At 39.6% G+C, this 21,597-nt stretch overlaps 1 protein-coding gene across 1 annotated transcript in view; it reads right to left on the bottom strand.

Annotated features, from left to right (window-relative positions):
* ca (claret) overlaps positions 1-21,597 on the bottom strand; it is a 367,006-nt gene that overhangs the window by 327,555 nt on the left and 17,854 nt on the right. The window contains exons 2-3 of the mRNA XM_067136443.2: positions 11,511-11,670; positions 11,231-11,373 (exon numbers count right to left, since the gene is read on the bottom strand). Of these exons, the coding sequence (XP_066992544.2) occupies positions 11,231-11,373; positions 11,511-11,653 (286 nt within the window). The 5' untranslated portion in view covers positions 11,654-11,670. The remainder of the gene's footprint in view (positions 1-11,230; positions 11,374-11,510; positions 11,671-21,597) is intronic.

The following is a 21,597-nucleotide window of genomic DNA, read 5'->3' as shown; positions in this document are numbered from 1 at the left end:
CAGTCTCAAGTTTGTTTTTGTTTTTTTTTTGTACGGGCTTTACGTCGCACCGACACAGATAGGTATTACGGCGACGATGGAATAGGAAAGGCCTAGGAGTTGGAAGGAAGCGGCCGTGGCCTTAATTAAGGTACAGCCCCAGCATTTGCCTGGTGTGAAAATGGTTTTCCGTGGTCTCAAGTTTTTGCCAACAAATGCAACAAAGGGGATTACCTGTTGACACGTCCTCAATGTATCTGTATGCATTCAGAGCACCTCCAACAATGACGCCAAGCTCTGTTTGTGCCTCACAGCTGATTCCACCCAAACGCTTGACTGCAACCCTTCCAGAGATATTGCAGGGTGAATATATATATATATCTCTCTCTCTCTCTCTCTCTCTCTCTCTCTCTCTCTCTCTCTCTCTCTCTCTCTCTCTCTCTCTCTCTCCTCTCTCTCCTCTCTCTCTCTCTCTCTCTCTCTCTCTCTCTCTCTCTCTCTCTCTCTCTCTCTCTCTCTCTCTCTCTCTCTCTCTCTCTCTCCTCTCCTCTCTCTCTCTCTCTCTCTCTCTCTCTCTCCTCTCTCTCTCTCTCTCTCTCTCTCTTCTCTCTCTCTCTCTCTCTCTCTCTCTCTCTCTCTCTCTCTCTCTCCTCTCTCTCTCTCTCTCTCTCTCTCTCTCCTCTCTCTCTCTCTCTCTCTCCCTGTTTTGATACCATCTACACATGTCCAGTTCCAATACCAGCGTGTAAATTCTTATCCCACTGTTCAGTGATTGGGAGTAAGCTACATACTAATAGCGGGTGTTCTTGACCTCAAATTGGCTTCCAGGCCTCTCACTTACAGCAACATTTCTTCCTGCCTCAAGATAATTTCTGGCCTGGACCATGTCAGTGTGGCAATCTCACAAGACCTGAACGACCAGGAACATGTCATCCCCGGCAGCTGTAGACCTGCGCTGGCCTCATCCAAGTCATCTCCAATAGGTCCCAAGTTCACGGAATCATCTCAGAGTACATGGACACTTCCAAATGATACACCAATAACATTAGCAGCATAACAAATGCTTCATCCACCCTAGATTAACGTGATAGCCTTCGCAGCATCTTTTTGATAAGAGCATCTTTACTCAACAAATGTGAAAGAGGACTGAAGAAATATTACTTGCGCAAAAAAATTATATCATTCAGTGATAATCCATCAATAACTTCACCTCCAGCATCAAAAAAGGTTGTAGCTCTTCACTCCAATTCGAGTAGGCTGTTTTCATACAAAGTTTAACCTTAAAACAAAGGGGGTTTTTTTAGTTGCAGAGTGCAAAGAAAAATGGATGTGCTTACAAAATTTTTACACTCATCAATTACAGGAAGGCAAAAACAACCCCTCTGCCAACATACTAACATACTTAGGGTTGAAAAATAGCTCAATCGAGTGGCATTTTTACCTTTTATCTCTAAAATTGCTGAATATCTACTAAAACCTCCCTAAACAGAAGATTCACTGTATGTTGGTGTTTATTTGTTTCCAATTCAATTTTTACACAGTGATCCACTTCTTTTGCTGGTCAGTGCAGTAACTCCTGAAACTTTCTACAGTCAAACAACTTATTCTTTTTTTAACGATTTGCTTTATGTCATACCGACACAGATAGGTCTTACGGTGACTATGGGATAGGAAAGGCCTAGGAGTAGGAAGGAAGCAACCATGGCCTTAATTAACATACAGCCTCAGCCAGTCAAACATCATCTTCCTATTTAAAGTGAAGTAGACCTTCATATAGATTTTTACGATACAGCCAATATGAGTTTATTAACTTAACCATTGTGGTTTGATTTTTATAATGGTCTGTATTGACTACAATCTCTACTCCAATAAATATATCTTTGATAATTAAAAGTCAGCCTTATCAATACTTAAGAGTTGTTTAATTAATTATTTTCTATCACCTCGAGGACCTTACTGTCCTCTTCCACAGTGGTTTCTCCTCTCACGATCAATTATCTCTTGGATCTTTTAACTTAATATTACACATCAAACACCAAAGTTCTACACATCTCTTAACAGAAATCGAATATGTGACATAATTAAAATAAAATATATCTTAAATGTCATCCTTGTCTATTACCTAAGAATACAAACAATTTATGAAAATTAAGTCTCATAAAATTTTTACTAAAATCCTCCAATTCAGAGATCATGTCAGTTAAATTTTGCTGGTATTTCGAACTGTCCTCGAAAATCCCTAGAGTTGTAGCTCTTCACTCCAATTCAAGTAGGCTGTTTTCATACAAAGTTTAATCTTAAAACAAAGTTATTATTTATTTTATTTTTCAGTTGCAGAGTGCAAAGCAAAATGGATGTGCTTATGAAATTTTTACATTCATCAATTACAGGAAAGCCAAAACAACCCCTCAGGCTCTCAAGGTTGACGAAAAAGGAAATTGTACTTAATGGATGCACTGGAATTCTTAAACGACTTTGTAGGAGTGCATAGAATGTTAGGAAGTAACACAGCAGATATGTCTCAATGCACTGAAAATTAAGAAGAGCAATAGCAACAGCAAACACAATAGGAAGCACAGTAGCGCCTCCTGTTCTAAAGTCTGTACCCTCACAAAGATGTAAAAAGCTAACTGAAGCTGATAATTTAAAGTTAAAAACTTCATAATTGTTCCGTATTGAATAGAGAAATAAGAAGATGTACAATATTATAGGGAAGGATCCACCTTTCAATACTCCGTAGTAAGTTGAACTAAAAAGTAGTTACAACCTGTTTATTGGGACCGGTTTCAACACATTTCAAGTGTCATCATCAGCCAATTAGCGAAGATCTTAAAACAACTAATATATTGAACACAGGCAAAAAATTAACATTGTATCATATCGTAGCAATTCAGTTCAAAACACAATAATCACAGCAATGGTTGTCGAATATAAATCAATTTAATGCATAGGCAACTTTGATATGATTATGACATGGAATGTAGTAAAGTTTGACGTGATAAGAAAAGCCTTGAAAAGTAAAAAAGATGCGCATTTATATATGCAGTAGATATACAGTAATCACAGGCAGACCTGTAGTCTTACTTTACCAGTACTTTTGCGTTATAGCTGACGAAGGTCTACGTATTCAACAAGTACCGATATTAAAGTATCACACTACAGTCTTCTGGGTATAATGGCAGTTACATATGCTAAACGTTAAATGGCTATTGTACAAACTGGTACAACAACAAACAATTACAAGGCAACACAATAAATGACTCCGTATACATTACATCGGGCAAACTCCCCATCAATAACTGATAGTAAACAAAAACAATCTTTGGTCTATTCGAAACATTAAAAAATAGTGCAAATTAAACCAAAATAAAACACAATTAACAACAGGCACCATACTTTTTTCTTTTTTTTTTGTTAACTGCTTTATGTTGCACCGACACAGATAAGTCTTACGGCGACGATGGGATAGGAAAGGCCTAGGAGTTGGAAGGAAGCGGCCGTGGCCTTAATTAAGGTACAGCCTCAGCATTTTCCTGGTGTGAAAATGGGAAACCATGGAAAACCATTTTCAGGGCTGCCAATAGTAGAATTCGAACCCACTATCTCCCAGCTGCAAGCTCACAGCCGCGCGCCTCTAACCGCACGGCCAACTCACCCAGTGCAAAGGTTTTCATAAACATTTCAGAAAATGTAAACTGACTAATACAATGTGGAAATTACAAAGGAGAGATATGAGGAAGGCTGACAGAGTACGCAAAGTGTAGCACCGGTTCTCTTCGAAAGCTAAGCAGATGGGCAGGTACGGGGAGATGGGAAACGGAGGTGTGTAGGGGAGGAGGTGCAGAGGTGTGGCACAAAGCAGACAGTGTGCCGGCTAAGCATTGGCTAGCAGGTATTCATTGCTGTTCGCGCAGAACTTGAAATGTTGCAACCTTTAGGCTCCTTAGTTAACGCCCTAATGAACGTCGGCACCCAATATTGATGCTGGCATCATTTTTACGTGTACCTCAATGTGTTTTCCAAGTTTTATCGCGATCAGCAACTTAACCATTGCTGATGTTTCCCTGTCAGTACATCTATATATATATATATAAAATAAGAGTTTTGTCTGTAAATTGCTCAGAAATTTAAATGGATAGTATTTCTGTATCGGTCGTGTCCATAGTAACAAGGAAATGCACTTTTTAATTTTCCGTAATTTCTGTGTATGTATGTATGTATGTATGTATGTATGTATGTATGTATGTATGCATGCATGTATTTAAGTACACGCATCACGAGAAAACAGCTGAAGAGAATTTGAAAATAATCGGTATGTAAAGTCCGGAAATAGGCCGCTACGATCTAGACCATAAATGGATGGTGTTATGCAATGATAGACCAAGCGACAAAATTCATATTTTGAGAAAGCGGCGTCTTTGCGAATGCTTAAAGAAAAACTATCTACCTTGTGCATTTTTCTATAAATCAAATCTTATTATATTCACGTAGCACCATATCTTGTTTTTCCAAAATAATATGAGCAAAAACCTGATCTGAGTATTTCATTTTGATAAAAATGCGTCTTAGTCTGCAAGTGATTCGAGAATTTCTATAATGCAATCAGAGTCCAAGCGCCAGGTGGCGTTTAGTCTACAAATGCGAAACAGATTAATACAGAACTAGAACAACATATCTACATAAAAAAACTATCAAGCACAATATCACAGTACAACATTGTTAATATTTTACATTCTATAGTCAATAATAACTCTTTTATTAGCATCCATTGCCATATTCATTATAGTGTATGAACTTCAGTACTAAATGATGCACATTATAATATTAAAATAAACGTAAGGAAAGGAGTCAAGTTCGCCTTCTTAAACGACTTCACGAGTTATTTTGAAATCAGCTTTCCTAAAAACTTTTGATATCATCAGCTATGGTAGAAGAACTAACTAACTTCTGATAAAACTCCAAGCAGTCTTTAGGGATCAAGTGAAACGTGGACTTACGATCATGTTATTTTTCTGAGCTTATTATTTTTCTTTCAAGCCACAGTTTAAGCAGTTTTCTAGAGAAATGTAGGCTGTCACCGACAGATTTTCGACCAGTCCCTTTTCCGATGTTTATTTCTGTGTAGGTTTCCTCTCTTAGATCACTTTTCACAAAAACTGACAGAGGCACTGATTTCCTGTGCTGGATTTCCTTGAACAGTAACCAGTTTACCTTTTGACCCTCACCGCTTCTCTTCCTGTTGGTGATCACGCCTTCTTTTGCCGATGTACCTACAAGATCTTCCTTTACCATTTGGAAGGCTTGTAAAGGATTTATCTTTCTGCAAAAGTTCATTATTTTAATGTAATCTTCTGGCACATAGAGACATTGCTGGAACTTTAATGCAGACTGAAAATCACCTAATTCCGAGTGATTTTTCAGGAAAATGTGCCCAGGAAGGAGAAAGCGTTGAGTGATAGTCAGTAGGCTAGGATGATCTTCTAGAATAGTTTTCAACAAAAAAGCTATTTTTATACATTGATTCTGGCCCCCAAATGAATCTGACCAGAGAATCAAATGTGTTGTGTCTGGAGATACATGAGCCAGTACGTGTTTTCTTAAACACGATACAATTTCTTGGGCTCCTCTTCCAGCATCTCCTTCCACCCACACATAACAAAATCCTTTGTCCTTAGGATCATGAATACCGCAGTTATACAACCAAGGTTGGCGTTTATAAAAGACTACATTTGTTGTCACCCGGCAGCCCCGGGTTCGATTCCCGGACGGGTCAGGGGTTTCTTCCTTTTCTTGGTCTGCCATCAAAAATAGCACCGCAAGTGTCCAATTCCATCTCCACATCTGATGTCCCAGTGTCTCCTTGTGGGGCGAAATTATTGCAGCTGCCGGTTTCCAGCATTTTGACACAATTTTGGCATTAAATATTTCCGGATGTTCTAGGAAGTATTGCATTTATAATAGAAATATTGTTTAACAGAATACTGTTACCTGAACACTTGTGGCACTAGCGTGGAATATAATCATAGTCTTTCTGAGGCTTTTCTACCCTTTTCATTAGAAAAGCCTTGTTTTAACACATACATCTTCACCATAGTGGCTTATTTCCCCAACATTTCCTAATTTTGTTTCTATTAATTCACACAACTCAGGGTCGGACACTTCGATTTCAACAGATTCCTGAGCTGTTCTGTCAGAATTATTACCGGCACTCAAATTTGACATTAAATCATCAAATGTGACGACTTCAGTCGAACCATTTGCGCATTGTTTTCCAACTGGAAGTTAAATATCACTAGGAAGAAAGTCCTGGTTGACTGAAGGTGGAAATGTATTAAATGTATTACTTTCACAGTGAATCATCTCCGTTTTAGGTCGATCAAATTGATCGTGTAAATCAGAAACACCTCCGCCGCATTCAGTAGGTATAAGAAAATTGGTTTGAAAGTGTTGTGCGTGATTAGTTACTTCCTGAATGCAGTATTCAGCATACTCTTTGTCAGAAGGCACATCTTGTAGAGATGCCTAAATAGGATATTGAAAAACGTTAAAAATCCGATTATAAACCATAGTGTTCCATCCGTTGTAATAGGAATATGAAAACCTATCTTACCGTTTTCATAACAGTTATTCCTAATGCTTATAACATCATCTTTCCTCCTGAAGGATGCATGTTTAGAGCTAACTAGGAGATTTGTAAATACAGTTATTAAACAATACAGAAGTTTGATTATGAAGAAGAAAGTACACATTCTTCGACAAACAAACCCGCCCATATATACCGCAGCTGCTAAACAATTCAGATGCCGAATACAGTATTAGGCCTAAGTAAAAGAATCTTCATTCTTAAACCAAAAGCCCGCCAGAACTAAGCATCAACATGAAGAACCAATGCATTTACAGACCGAGTGACAGCTTTGGTCTACAATTGCAGAATGTTTAGTCGGCTGGTCTACTATTGCCTTTTAAGACGATAGTTGGTCTTCAAATGCAAAACACAGTAATGGACTTAGATCGTGTGGTGCTTAGGTTTTTCTATTTTACGGGAAATTTTACTGAAGAAAGGTGGCATTTCTTATTTTTATATTGAAGTCTTGGCCACCAGAATGCAGGAAAAGCCAGAAATGAGCAAATTGTCGCTTAGTCTACGAATGCATAACTGCGTCCAAATAATTTTATTCACACAGAGAGAAATGGTAGTTTAGAGGAAGGCCTAAAATTTAATTCTCACATATTTATGTTAATAGTGGTCCTATCTTAATAAAATTGGTATGTAAAGTCCGGGAATAGTTCGCTACAATTTAGGTCATAAATAATCTTATTCACGCTGAGAGAAATGGTAGTTTAGGGGAAGGCCTAAAATTTAATTCTCAAATATTTATGTTATTAGTGGTCCTATCTTAATGAAAATTAGTATGTTAAGTCCAGGAATAAGTTGCTACAATCTAGGCTATAATTTTATTAACGCTGAGTGAAATGGTAGTTTAGAGGAAGGCCTAAACTTTAAGTCTCAAATATTTGTGTTAAGAGTGGCCCTATTGACAAATACTACATAACTAAAGTTATATAGTATTAAATTTCCGATCATTTCTGTCTTATACACTTTTATGCTATGCTAATTGTTTTACGTCGCACTGACACAGATAGGTCTTATGGCGACGATGGGGCAGGAAAGGCCTAGGAGTGGGAAGGAAGCGGCCGTGGCCTTAATTAAGGTATAGCCCCAGCATTTGCCTGGTGTGAAAATGGGAAACCACGGAAAACCATCTTCAGGGCTGCCGACAGTGGGTTCGAACCTACTATCTCCCGAATACTGGATACTGGCCGCATTTAAGCGACTGCAGCTATCGAGCTCGGTTATATATACACTTTTACCTTACCGGCTATGATAAGAGACATGCAAGAATTTGGATTTTTGCTGCTAAGTCCATACCAGCACCGAGTCACAAGAAAATGGGTAAACAGAATTTAATGAAACTCGGTATATTAATACAAGACAGAACAACTTTCCGAATTGATACAAAATTTTGATGGTTTCCAGGAGAAGGAAAAGAGGAAAGATAATAATAACATATGGACACAAGAGAGGAGGAAACAGCAAAGTGAAAGGACAAAGAACTAACGGAAGTCAAGAAAAGAAAGATTAATGAATGCACAGGGTTACTTTTCATGGTCCTCAGGTGGCCAAAAAGCGAAGAAAGAAGAAAATCGGTATGTAAAGTCGGAGAATAAGGAACTACAGTCTACGCTATAAATAATTTTGTAAGACGTCCTACTATCACAGAACTTAAAGAAAACTAAATGTGAAAGCCTACAATACAGAAAGCTCATAACGTTGATCAACAATAACGTTACATTGACCATTGATTGTTGTGATGTGCTTTGTGTCTCTGTTGCCACTCATCTCCGATAGATACGATTACTGCTGTATACAGAGTATTTCTTTTCTTAATTTGCTTTACATCGCACCGACACAGATAGGTCTTATGGCGACGATGTGATATGAAAGGGCTAGGAGTGGGAAGGAAGCAGCCCTGGCCTTAATTACGGTACAGCCCCAGCATTTGCCTGCTGTGAAAATCGGAGACCACGAAAACCATCTTCAGGACTGTCGACAGTGGGGTTCAAATCCACTATCTCCCAGATTCAAGCTCACAGCTGTGCGCCCCTAATCGCATGGCCAACTCGACCAGTTGACTGAGTAAAACAGCCTGTCTGAATATTGGCGGGAAGTAGCTGGGGAGTTAGTTAACTTTCTTCTTTAGCATGCCTTTCCTTGGTTCATAAATTTTCTGATACTAGTGGTACATAACAAACTGGTTCATCATATCATGCGAATTATTCAATCCCTACCCTGAGGCACTGATTGGAATGAGCAGTGTGCATATGTAACGGAATAATGGCAGAGGAGTGTTCACAGCTGTCTACAGCCTGGTCATTCCAGCACTGGAACTTTGGGCTGTTAGATCGGCACCGTAGTACTGTTGATATACAATAATAAAGTTTTATTATGAATCCACCTGTTCAATACATTATAATGTTGTCACATTTAAAATAACTTCATTAGTTAAAAATTAGTTAGTTCATTAGTTAAAAATTAGTTAAAAAGTTAACTTCATTAGTTAAAAAGTTAACTAATGAAGTTATTTTAAATGTGACAACATTATAATGTATTGAACAGGTGGATTCATAATAAAACTTTATTATTGTATATCAACAGATTTCAATACGGATTAAAACATGAGATTAGTCACTTGCAACCGTAGTACTGTTCGTTAAAAGTGAGAAAATGTGAGTTTTTAATTTTTTATTTAATTGGGTATTTTATACAATAACATTGCTTCTAATCGCTACATTCTTACTGACGTTTTTGTAACAGCCTAAGTTGACTTCAGTTAGGAAAACCACAAAGACAGTCTTTCTGAGAATCCCGTAGCGAAGCACGGATACATCAGCTAGTATGCCCTATATTTGGCCAACGTGTGGTACTTCTTGAAGCACTTGCCAACATGTAGGGCTGATGACCTTCGATGTTAGGCCCCTTAAAACAACAAAGCAGCAAGCCAACATGTAAACGAAGTTTCTGGTAACATGCGTCACATGAACCTAGACTTTTGCCTGCCTACCCTTTTCACAGCAAGACTAAAACTTATCACCATCACCAGTATCTTCTGTCACCACCACCACCACCATCATCATTAAAAACAATTTTAAACCTAGATCTTTTAGATAAAGTTTCACTGGCACTTTGTAGACACACATCATCCTCACTGTCACCGTAAGAGTCATTGTCATCAGCAAATGAAGTCGATGGGTTTACATCTTTTCTGCTTAGAAGGAACACAATCCAAACTATTTCTCTCTTCAAGTTCAGATTCATTCCAGCCCTTGATTATCCTAACCCTGTAATTTACAAAACTCACCTTCAAGAACTAGTGGAAATTAATTATCAGATGAATCTATACATCATAATAAATTAGATATATCAAATTCATCCAAGCTCCTACTCATATTTGGACTGAAGAATAGAAAATAAGGCTCTTATCATACAACAAAGGATCAAAACTATAAACAACTGTACTACACAATGCAATGCTTTCATACATAGTAGACACAGAGGCATTTTAAACCTGCACCAGGAAATAATGCTTTGCCCTTCTAAATAACACTTTGCTAAATAACATTACGGGAATAACTGCACAATACTTTGCAACATAAAACTGATTTATTGCCTATTGACACAGAGACAATAGTTCTAAAAATTTTCAATTCTTTTTAATATACACTGTTCACACTGAAAAACTTAACGAATTCTGTGATTTTATCAACATAAATTATGAGCAATTGCTTTGTCACTGCAAATAAAACTGGCTAAGTATTTTTCCAACCAATGAGAGAATCCTAAGTCATATCTTGCTTTTAAGATCTTATTTTTTTATCAGAGTCTAGTGTCCCAAGTATTTCAATGACCTGTTTTTTTATCTTAAATGCCTTGCTTTAGAAAATTTTGATCTGGTCACTCTAAGTAGGCATAGGGTGTCAGGATTCTGCTCTGAAATGGATTCTTTCTGCACATTGTAAATCTGCTAATATTAGTCTCTTGCATTTGAAATACACTTAGTTATCCATAATTGAAACAATACTTGTTCCCTTACTCTTACAAACATGAAGTGAAGTGCACCCTCATATTTTGTTTCGGTGTTTTCCGAATTCGTACGTTCCTCATCGCCAGATGTTTCATTCCGGGCTTGTGTCAATGTCGTATGTTGTGTACACATGTTGTGTTATGTGACCCTCTCATTCTGATGGTTTCGTCAACTTCCGCTTCGAACGCTAGCGCTGTACTGTGTCCGGGGAGCCATCTGGTGATGAATGAACGTAGCATTTCCACTTCTATTATAACATCTAAATTCATTGTTTGAGAAGCCTTTCTCAAGGACAGTCAAGATTTTTTCTTCTGATGACGCAGAGGAAAGTTCTCTGTGAAACGCAAATAATTTCACCTTATTTTCTTGACACGGCATAAGCCCAAAAGCCTATATCATGTCTATAAATAAAACTAGCTCATATGAAAAACTATTTGATTCTGCATAAAACAAAATAAAAAGTGGTGGAAAAAACTTTCTCCTGCTGCACAGGTAGAAAAAATTATTCTGACGAACAAGACATAAAGAAAGAACAAAGGAGTCGACAACCAATAAATGTAACCTAAAACACCAAATAACACAACGTTATGTTATCAAAAAATACATACCAGCGATAAGGAGCCAAGTGCCTGAGGGATCAAAACACATGCATGTAATACGTCTGCTACTGTCTGTGTACCAAGGTACCAGCTTCATGATAGGTTGTTCTCCGGTCTTGTCTGATAGATAGTGAAGACTAAGGTCTCCGGAACTGCAGGAAAAATGAAACTAAATTATAAAGAGAATAAATGCTGTGCTATTTTTCCAGAAAACCAGGGGAATTATTTCACAAAGAAAGTTATGTATAAACTCTAGAATTTACTAAAACTGTGAAAGAGTCTTACTAACCCTGTGACAAATGCCAACAACTGTCTGCGTCCAACCTCACTACGAGCAGAGAGATTAATGTTCTTGGCTGTGAAAAGTGTCTGTAGTTCGAACAGTTGTTGATCAGGGGAAGAGGAAGTCCCTTCCTCTGTAGAAGAGGCCATCTCACACCATTGAAGTACTGAAATAACAAATGCACTATGAAAAGTACATGAGAATATAACTTTACTTACAAACAATGAGAAAAGAAATATAAATATAACAGTACAACATATTTTATTTTAAATAGAATTACATTGTATAAGAGACAATTATGGTCTAATCCTACAACATTCATTCAATTACCTACATAAATTTATCAGAATACTTCATGTTCCCAATAATTTGGCTGATCAGCAATCGCATATAGCAATTTTAATATAGAATCTAACAATCAACAGAATACGTTTTAATTATTATTTCATACGACAAAGAAAAGAATAAATAATTACAGCCTTGCTTAAACAGCCACAGTGTTACAAATAAACATCAGATACAAAAACTACAATCAACAAAGCTTCAGAGCAGCACATCCAGTGAGGATATCCAATTGACAGCTTCATCAGTTTCTCTGTGTATCTCCTCTATAGCACCCCTGAATTTGCATAATGGACATACCATTACCACATGATATATCATCGTTGCCGGGACAAAACCTCCTATGTGAACTATTTTAGCTTAGAACTTTGGCCGGTAAGGTTCTGTCATCTAAGGCGCAGTATTGCGTGACGGTTGTCAAGGCATTCTCGCTCTTTATAATGTAGGTGCTGCGGATCAGCATATCTCAAAAAATGTTAACACATAAGAGGTTTCGTCCCGGCAACGACAATATACTGTTCCCAGAGCCACAGTAGGGACGCTTGGCTTTATTCTGCTTATGAAGCCAAAATTGTGACCTGCCATGATTTATATGCATTCGGTTGAGGGAAGTCCATGTTCTTCAGGGTAGACTGAAGCCAGTTGGATGTCTAACAGGATCTGCTATTATTCCTACCTGGTCAGGGTTTGAGGTGACCCAACCTTTCCATCATGCTTGATCTAAATTGGATCTAGTTTGAACCAACTTTTGCCCTCTTTCCAGGTTTTTTTACTTCAGTTTTTCAGGCTTTTTTATGTATACAGTCCTGAAGGGTGTGTAGCTGTGGATTCCCTATATATTTTAGCTATGTTTTCTTCAGTGCTGCTGCCGGGCTGAGTGGCTCAGACGGTTGAGGCGCTGGCCTTCTGACCCCAACTTGGCAGGTTCGAACCTGGCTCAGTCCGGTGATATTTGAAGGTGCTCAAATATGTCAGCCTCGTGTTGGTAGATTTACTGGCACGTAAAAGAACTCCTGCGGGACAACATTCCGGCACCTCGGCGTCTCCGAAAACCGTAAAAGTAGTTAGTGGGACGTAAAGCAAGTATTCTTCTTATTATTATTATTATTGATACGGAGTTATCCGTGGTAGTTAGAGGTGAAAGAAGGTGCTGGGATGAATAGGTCTCAGTCTACGAAATTAAAGTTAATTTAAAATTTAACAAGGTTATATTTTCTTTTCAAGATCAAGAAATAACAAATATAACAGATACTTAGTAGCCTAGCAACAAATCGAGAATGTACAATTACAGTAGTTACAGAATTTGGGCTCCGAGAGCCAGACACACAATTCTTGAGCTATAAGCCCAACTTTACCCGTATACCAGATTCAACCAAGGGGTAGAAGACTCCAATCATGCTCAAGAGCACTTGCTCCCAATTACATAGTAAAAGCCTCTTCAAGGCACACAGAAACCAAATTTTTTTGGGAAGAGCAACCCGCTCTCAAAGTTCCAGCCTATCAAAGGCCACACCAAACTCAACTTTCAAGCTGACCTCCAAACACACGAAAACAGGGGTAAAAATACCCAACCTACTGAGGCCTATTAAGTAAAGAAACAGGTCAATTACATGGCCTCCAAAATACCAACTTGAGAGGAGGCGAAACTGCACTCCTAATACACTTTATTAAAACCTACTGGGCACTAGGCCGCATATGCAAGGGCTAATCCCATACTAAAGAGGTGACACGATAGGAAAACTATTACATTACGAAACGAAGAAAAATGGTTGAGAAAACGTAGTCACCTCAAAAACAATATGAAAGGGAGCTCGAGAGGGTTAGGCACTCTCTATCCCAATTTGTAGTTTAAGGAGATAGAATTTATACCAAGAGTCTATTACATTTTAGAGGAAAGTTACATGATAAAAGGTACTGAACCTGCCCCGAGAGTTAAACTGCTGAGCTGGCAAGAAAAGAAGTTAATAAAAGGCCATTACCTTATGGATGAACTGTGCCCGAAGAAAGAGGCGCTTCCCGCCCCCTGCTACATAATTTACACAATGATAGGTGTTACTGAAGTGGCGCAGAGACCCGAAAATCAGCAGTTTATATACCCTCGCGGAACATTCGAGACCTTTCATGAATGATAACACCCGCCCACAAGCATTTTATTGGACGGCCAAAAGATTACATGTCAAAACTGAACAAGAAAATCAGGATTGGTGGGAAATTAATTACAAAAATTACTCATTGGTCGAACTCAAAACTGGCGGACAGTGAAGGATTATACAGCCAACCTAAACCACGACTGAAAGAAATTTAACAAAGAACAACTTATGAACACAAAATTTCTCCAAAACACAGTTCTTTCACTTCGCACTAGGGTGCATAATTGTAGTCCTTCAGTAGTGCCATCTAGAAGAGAATGTTCACACTTCTTGCTACAGAGAAAACAACAATGAATCGAAATTGACATAGTTCAGAACACTTCAAAATTTACAAGTAGCGACATCTTCTGAGAAACTTGAGAATTAACACGATAGTTAAAGTTCAGGCTTCCTCCAGTAGAGGAGTTTCAACTGGCGCAAGGTTTGAATTAGCGGCGCGGAGGTGTACCGCCCGGTACAATTATTATTATTATTATTATTATTATTATTATTATTATTATTATTATCTTTAGTGCTAATTGCCTGCAAAGTTGTGTAGGTTGGATGTTGGACAATAATGGCAGTCATTTAGGCCTATAAGTATTGATCTAATAGTTCCAGATATTGCCCTCATTAATAATAATAATAATAATAATAATAATAATAATAATAATAATAATAATAATAATAATCGTATGGCCTCAGCTACCGTTTGCAGACATTTCGAATTGACGCCATCTGGCTGTCTGCTCGTCAATTTCGACGTTCCGGTTTACTCTGTCTGCCATCTAGTGGACCTAGAGTAAACCGGATCTCTCTTGGGCGTCTATGGCTGAGATTTAATTAATTTTGTCGGGTAAATACCAAATGTATCACCAGAGATCTTTTACATGCCGACATCGTACGACATGGAGTGTCGAATGGACTTTTTTCCGCCCTTCAAAAATCCGACTACCTCTGCCGGGTTTGAACCCGCTATCTTGGGATCCGGAGCCGACGCTCTACCACGGATCCACAGAGGCAGCTATTGCCCTCATTGAATTATGTAACTGAACATCTACCCTCTTTGTGTGCCTACAGCTGACCCACATAGAACTCAGTTACCAGATAAAGCAAGAGCTGTTGTTTGTAGGTAGAATACAGTGTTCTCCCCAGAAATTTTCGTCAGCCAGGTGGCAGGAATTAGTTGCTGGGCAGGGTAGATTGAAACCAGTTGGATGTCTAACAGGATTAATATGATAATATTTCAATTTACTCCCCTCAGGGTAGTGACAATTTCAGACAGGTATAAATCAACTGCAAAATTCAACTATTTTAGTGTTATTATCATGAACAAGACATAACAGAGTATTTTGAACTTCTAGTGTTCTACTACACGTTCATAATCATGTAACACTGGAGCTTACTACTCGGGTGCTGTGGAGTGCAATACAGGTTTATGACGTTACGCAAAATAGAGTGCTCGCATGCAATTCCAAGCTAATCCAGACACTACTTGTGCACGACACTATGTGATAGACAAGCTAAACATTTAATAATGTTATTTGCTTTACGTCCCACTAACTACATTTTAAGGTCTTCGGAGACGCTGAGGTACCGGAATTTAGTCCCGCAGGAGTTCTTTTACGTGCCAGTAAATCTACCGACACGGGGCTGTTGTATTTGAGCACCTTCAAATACCACCGGACTGAGCCAGGATCGAACCTGCCAAGTTGGGGTTAGAAGACCAGCGCCTTAACCGTCTGAGCCACTCAGCCCGGCAGCTAAACATTTAAACTCCGATGTAATTACGCTGACAATAATAATGACTTATATAAATATAGTTTTACAGTACAGGGTTATTCTAAATTAGTTACGTGAAAGTATCAATGAATAATTTTGAAACTACTGATCGCAGAGCACGCGCCATGTTGTCTGTGGTTTTATGAAAAGAAATCGCAAATTACTGTACAAAGACGTTTCAGATCAGAGTATCCGAAAGCTCACTGATAGGTGAAAACTATCAAAACAGGGTATGATCGATCTGTGGAAACAGGTTGTGTGCATACCAAGAGAAAGGACAAGGATGCCCTCATGTAGCAGACCACATTGTGGAAACCATGAGAGGAACGTATCCACGAAGTCCAAAGAAGTCTACACCTATAGCAAATTTAGAGCAGGCAATTCTACAAACTAAGGTATGAAGAATTTTAAGAGGATGACTGTAGTGTAATGGGTACAGGTTAACTGGGTCAGGTGTTGGGGGTTTGTGACAAGCAGAAACATACCGTTGTACACCTCCATGGCGAATGCATCATGTTTCCTGCTAGACGAGTGAGCAGAGTGCATAGAGTGAAGTCTGTCGACTAGGCCTAAAACTTGATACGGCATGAGGTTTGACAAACATCTGAATGAAATTTGATCAGTAGTTTTGAAATTATTTATTAATACTTTCAGTTAACTAATTTAGAATAACCCTGTATTTACATTTTAATTTAGAGCACCTGGAGTCTCAAATATGTGCTGTATTGAGTAAAATAGGCAAAGGCCAACTGGCCTTAATTCCAGAGGGAAAAAAACAGGCAAATCCATGACCAGCCACCAGCTGTACACCACAAATGGTGAGGAAAGTGAAGGCCGTTGTCTCAGGTGGTAACCCTGCCCCCCAGAGGACAATCGCATATAAGTTGGGGATGTCTGTTTCAACAATTAACACCATAATCAACAAGGACCTGCAATTAGAAAAGCGGCATAAGCGCCGAGTTCACAAGCTGTTGCCTGTCACATTTCTGAACGTCGCACTAAGGTAAGAAAACTGTATGAGGGCTATCTGGCAGGGGACAAATTGAAAAATCTGGTGACAATAGAAGAAGCATATGTGTACCTTAGTGATTGTAACAAACCCCACTCAATTTACTACCACCCTAGAGACAAAAAAGTTTACCAAACATTGTATAAAGAATGCCAGAAAAGTTTTCCAAGGGTTGTCATGATCATCACTGGATACTGCTACAATGGCAAGTTAACCATTCGCCATGTCGCTAATAATGTAAAGGTGAACTCTTACACACTATAAGCAAAAGATTTTAACACCCATTTACAACACAGATATCCCAACACTGTATGGGAGGGCAAAAAATCAGGTGTGGGTACACCTCTTGGTTAACTTGTCTGTTCTTAGAGAGAATGGAGATGGAAACTGGAATCCATGCAATTCCTTTTACTGACATTCTGGTGAAGGCACCAGATGGGTCACCCATGGACTTCTGTGCATTTGGACTCCTAAAAAGGCCCTTTGATATGAAGAAATCATGCTTCCTGCACATTCCTTTGATTGCAGAATTTAGCATCGGAAAGGGATGTTATGTACTCCTCCCAGTAACGGTCAATCCGTTTCAGCATCATTGCAGCTACGTCACCAAACTCTACACACCCGTTCTCCGTACTGACGTGAATCATCATTTCCTGTTTTGACATAATTAAGTTGATAACAGCACCACCAGAGGCCTTCAAACTCGTCACCAGATCCCGAATGACCTTTTGTACTGCTGTGCCCACTGCTCATTTGGCTGTCATCTGCACACAGCAATAAATAAACACTAGCACTGCCTTTTCAAAGTGCAATCGCATTTTCAATACATTTATACAGCATATGGCTTTTAGTGTCAGGAGAGTCTGAGGACATGTTCGGCTCACCTGGTGCAGGTCTTTCTGTTTGACGCTCATGGGCGACCTCAGAGTCTGGATGCGAGAGGAGGAGGATGATGATGATGAGGAAGGGAAAGGATAAAACCCAGTGTTGAAACACAGGTTTCTCCTGTCAAATAACACTAAGGGGTCTGCTCAAGGTTTAACATCTCCATCTGGCAGACTAATCAGCATCAACAGTGCTGTATGGCCTCGCTTCACATGAACACTGCAGAGAGGTTTGGAAATTTGGACTTTTGACATGCAATCTACTGATCAGAAATTGTATACCACCATCTCTCCTACCCAGCTAGCCAACATGCTGATGACCGGGCGAGTTCGCCGTGCGGTTAGAGGCATATGGCTGTGAGCTTGCATCCGGGAGAGTGGGTTTGAATCCCACTGTCGGCAGTCCTGAAGGTGGTTTTGTGCGGCTTCCCATTTTCACACCAGGCAAATGCTGGGGCTGTACCGTAATTACGGCTCAGCTGCTTCCTTCCAACTACTAGGCCTTTCCTCTCCCATTGTTGCCGTAAGACCTATCTGTGTCCGGTGCGACGTAAAGCCACTAGCAAAAAAGAAAAAGGTTGATGGTGGAATTTTTTCCACGAACGGGTTTCAAACTGGCTAATCACAAAGTCAGACCATAAAGACTTGACGCCTTAACGATCATGGTCACCTGACAGGCTTTTTAATAAATAATATTTAGCAAAGTAGACACATTTGGTCTGTCTGGCCAGACTGTCCTGTTAGGCCACGTGCACACCGAGCGCGCTTCGCATAGTGTGTCGCGTGTTGCTCAACGCTAAGCGTCACGCTAAGCATAACCAGTGCTTTGTTCGTAATCCTGGTGTTCACACCGCCAACGCTCTGCTGCGCTGAACGCCTATCTTACAGCTAAGCGAAGTGCCAGACAACGCGCAGTGTTGGTTAATTGCTTAGCGTTACCTAGCTGGTTCTGAATCTATGGAAGAAGAAATTATTCATGCCGTGTTTCAAAGAGAAGAAATATGGAACCCAAAACACAAAAACTATAAAAATGTAACTGTTTTGCAAAATAAGTGGACTTAAGTATCTACAACAGTTGTATCGCATTCCTACAGTAAACATATACAGTAATATTACTTCTACTGTCACACTTTACTGGGTTTAACATTGTGACAGGATGAAATTGGGTATGGATTTTAGTGTCGGAAGTGTCCGAGAAGTTCGGCTTGCCAGGTGCAGGTCTTTTGAATTGACGCCCGTAGATGACCTGCATCATGATGAGGATGAAATGATTATAAATACACACATACACCCAGCCCCCGTGCCAATGCAATTTACTAATTATGATTACAATTCCCGACTCTGCCAGGAATGGAACCCGGGACTCTGTGACCAAAGGCCAGTGCGGTAACCATTTAGCCATGTAGCCGGACACTTTGTGACAAAGTGCATAGAATCTCCCAGACTCTGTCATATCGGTTTATAATTTTGCCAATGGAGGGTGGTAACATGAAGAATATCACTCTGTAGGCTAGTAGTGGGCTTGGAAGTAAATATTTCTGTTTATTAATTATATTTGTCACACATTTACTCCACTTTTGTTACGATTCCGTGGTAGAGCGTCGACCTCCGGATCCCACGACAGCGGGTTCAAACCCGGCAGAGGTAGTCGGATTTTTGAAGGGCGGAAAAAAGTCCATTCGACACTCCATGTCGTACGATGTCGGCATGTAAAAGAACTCTGGTGATACATTTGGTATTTACCCGACAAAATTAATTAAATCTCAGCCATAGACGCCCAAGAGAGATCCGGTTTACTCTAGGTCCGCTAGATGGCAGACAGAGTAAACCGGAACGTCAAAATTGACGAGCAGACAGCCAGATGGCGTCAAATCGAAATGTCTGCAAACGGTAGCTGAGGCCATACGATTATTATTATTATTATTATTTATTGTGTATGCTAATTGAAACAATATTGCAAAATACTATTTATAATTATTATATAAAGAGCGTGATTTAGCCGGAAATTTAATTTCCACGTGTTTGCTACACAGTGCTCCTAGATAATTCGGAAAGTTGAATTTATCTCAATACTTCTCTGCTACTTGACGCCACATTTCAGTTGCAGGGTTTGGAAGGTCAAAGGTATTTTTTGTCATTCAGTAATCATAAAATTTATCGCGATAAAGTCCTGCAACTCTGTGCAAACGATGGAATTCTCTGAAAGTAATTCGTTCTTCATTAAATTCATGAACCCACTTTCGATTCTTTTCCCTAATTTTCATTTTAGGTAACTGTTATCCATCAGTAAACTGTTTCTAGTGTACTTGGATAACGGCATTAGTTTGTGACCACCCTAAAACGCCTCGCACCAAACTAAGCTGAGAGCACGGCGTAGAGTTTTCGGTGTGAACAGCAAGCACGCCTTGCGCTATGCATAGCATTTCACGCTACACGCGACACACTATGCGAAGCGCGCTCGGTGTGCACGCAGCCTTATGGTAATAGAGCAGACCATACAGCCAGGATCTCTATGTTGAGTGTTAGGCAGTGGAAATAACCTGACACTCAAAGGGAGTCAACAGCTGTGGGCAGATGGTTCCTTAGTGGAGGAAATGCCACTAAAACCCATCGAGTAGCGGCTACCCCAGACGGACAGCTACAAAAGGCAGATTAAGGGCAGCCATTAAACTCCCCAATGCACATTTGCAGACAGTATGGTGTACTCTGTGCCAGTCGTAAATTCAGATTAGACCAATATCATACCTGAGGCATGATAACATCCTAACAGCTTCCTGCAGGCTACTGAGTGTGTGGCGACTTCCCATGTGTGGAAAGCAGTGGTGGAGCTACAAGTTAGGTAAAATCTACAGAATGCACGCACGAGTGTCAAACAACAACAGTGTCAAGGACTGTCTTGTTTGTGCTCTTAGCTTCATGCAAATGATAAATAGAAAAGGCACTACCTTGCTGGGCACTCATCTCGATACGTAATTTAGTAATTCCAGGGCGGATAATATCCACGTCAGAGCCAGAGAGTTTCAGGGGCCTGGCAAAGTGAAACAAACAACAAACAAGATCATCTGATTTGTCTCATGGAATATCGGATGAATGACTGGTAACAGTTGGGAGGTGGACCAGCCATGAGATGCAGACGAACTGATAGTGTGTGTGTCCAGGAGATAAAATGGCAAAATCATGGCAACAAAGCAAATTCCTGGATTCTAAGCCCAAGGCTTTCAAATTCCATTAACATGGAGTTGAAAGAGGCAAAAATAGTGTAGACATAATTATTTCAAGTGAAATGCAGGAGAACATCAGCATTCACAAGGTGAGTGACTGGTTAATGTGCATCAAGTTGTTGATACAAGAAGTAGTATGGAATATCATGTAACCCAAATTAGACAGAATGCTGCTTAGAAGGCTTTCCAGGTGGACCTGCAGATGCTGTTAAAGTGAATATCAGGGAGAGAACAGATCTTCCTCAGAGGTGACCTGAACGGCCATGTCAGACATAAGAGATAAGAGGTGGCACTGGAGGCTACGGAGGCTAGGGAAAGAAACCAGGAGAGAGAAGAGATCGTCCAATTCACCAAAACTCATTATTTAGTTATCCCAAACTTCAAGAAACAACCTCGACACCTGGTGACTTACAGTAGTGATGGAAACAAGAGCCAGATTGATAACCACTTGTGTTTGAGAGAGATTGAAGATACTGTAAAGGACTGCAAAGTCATACTGGAGGAACCAGCAGCAATGCAACATTGATTCCTGTTGACTGAAATCCTCATGAAACACCAGAAAAAGTAAACAGACAGATCAGTCAAAATGGACAAGATCGAGTTGTTCAAGATGAAAAAGCCAGAAAGTGCACAGTTCATGGGCACAGAGGTGAAATATTTGGAGGGTTGTGTTGAGGTCATCGATGAATTGACTGGAGTTCTGTTTGCTGAAGGCCAGAGAACAGC

This window comes from Anabrus simplex, chromosome 1, assembly GCF_040414725.1.
Source record: "Anabrus simplex isolate iqAnaSimp1 chromosome 1, ASM4041472v1, whole genome shotgun sequence".
NCBI lineage: Eukaryota > Metazoa > Arthropoda > Insecta > Orthoptera > Tettigoniidae > Anabrus > Anabrus simplex.
Note: the sequence above shows the minus strand (reverse complement) of the source record. Positions and strands in the feature narration are given on the sequence as shown.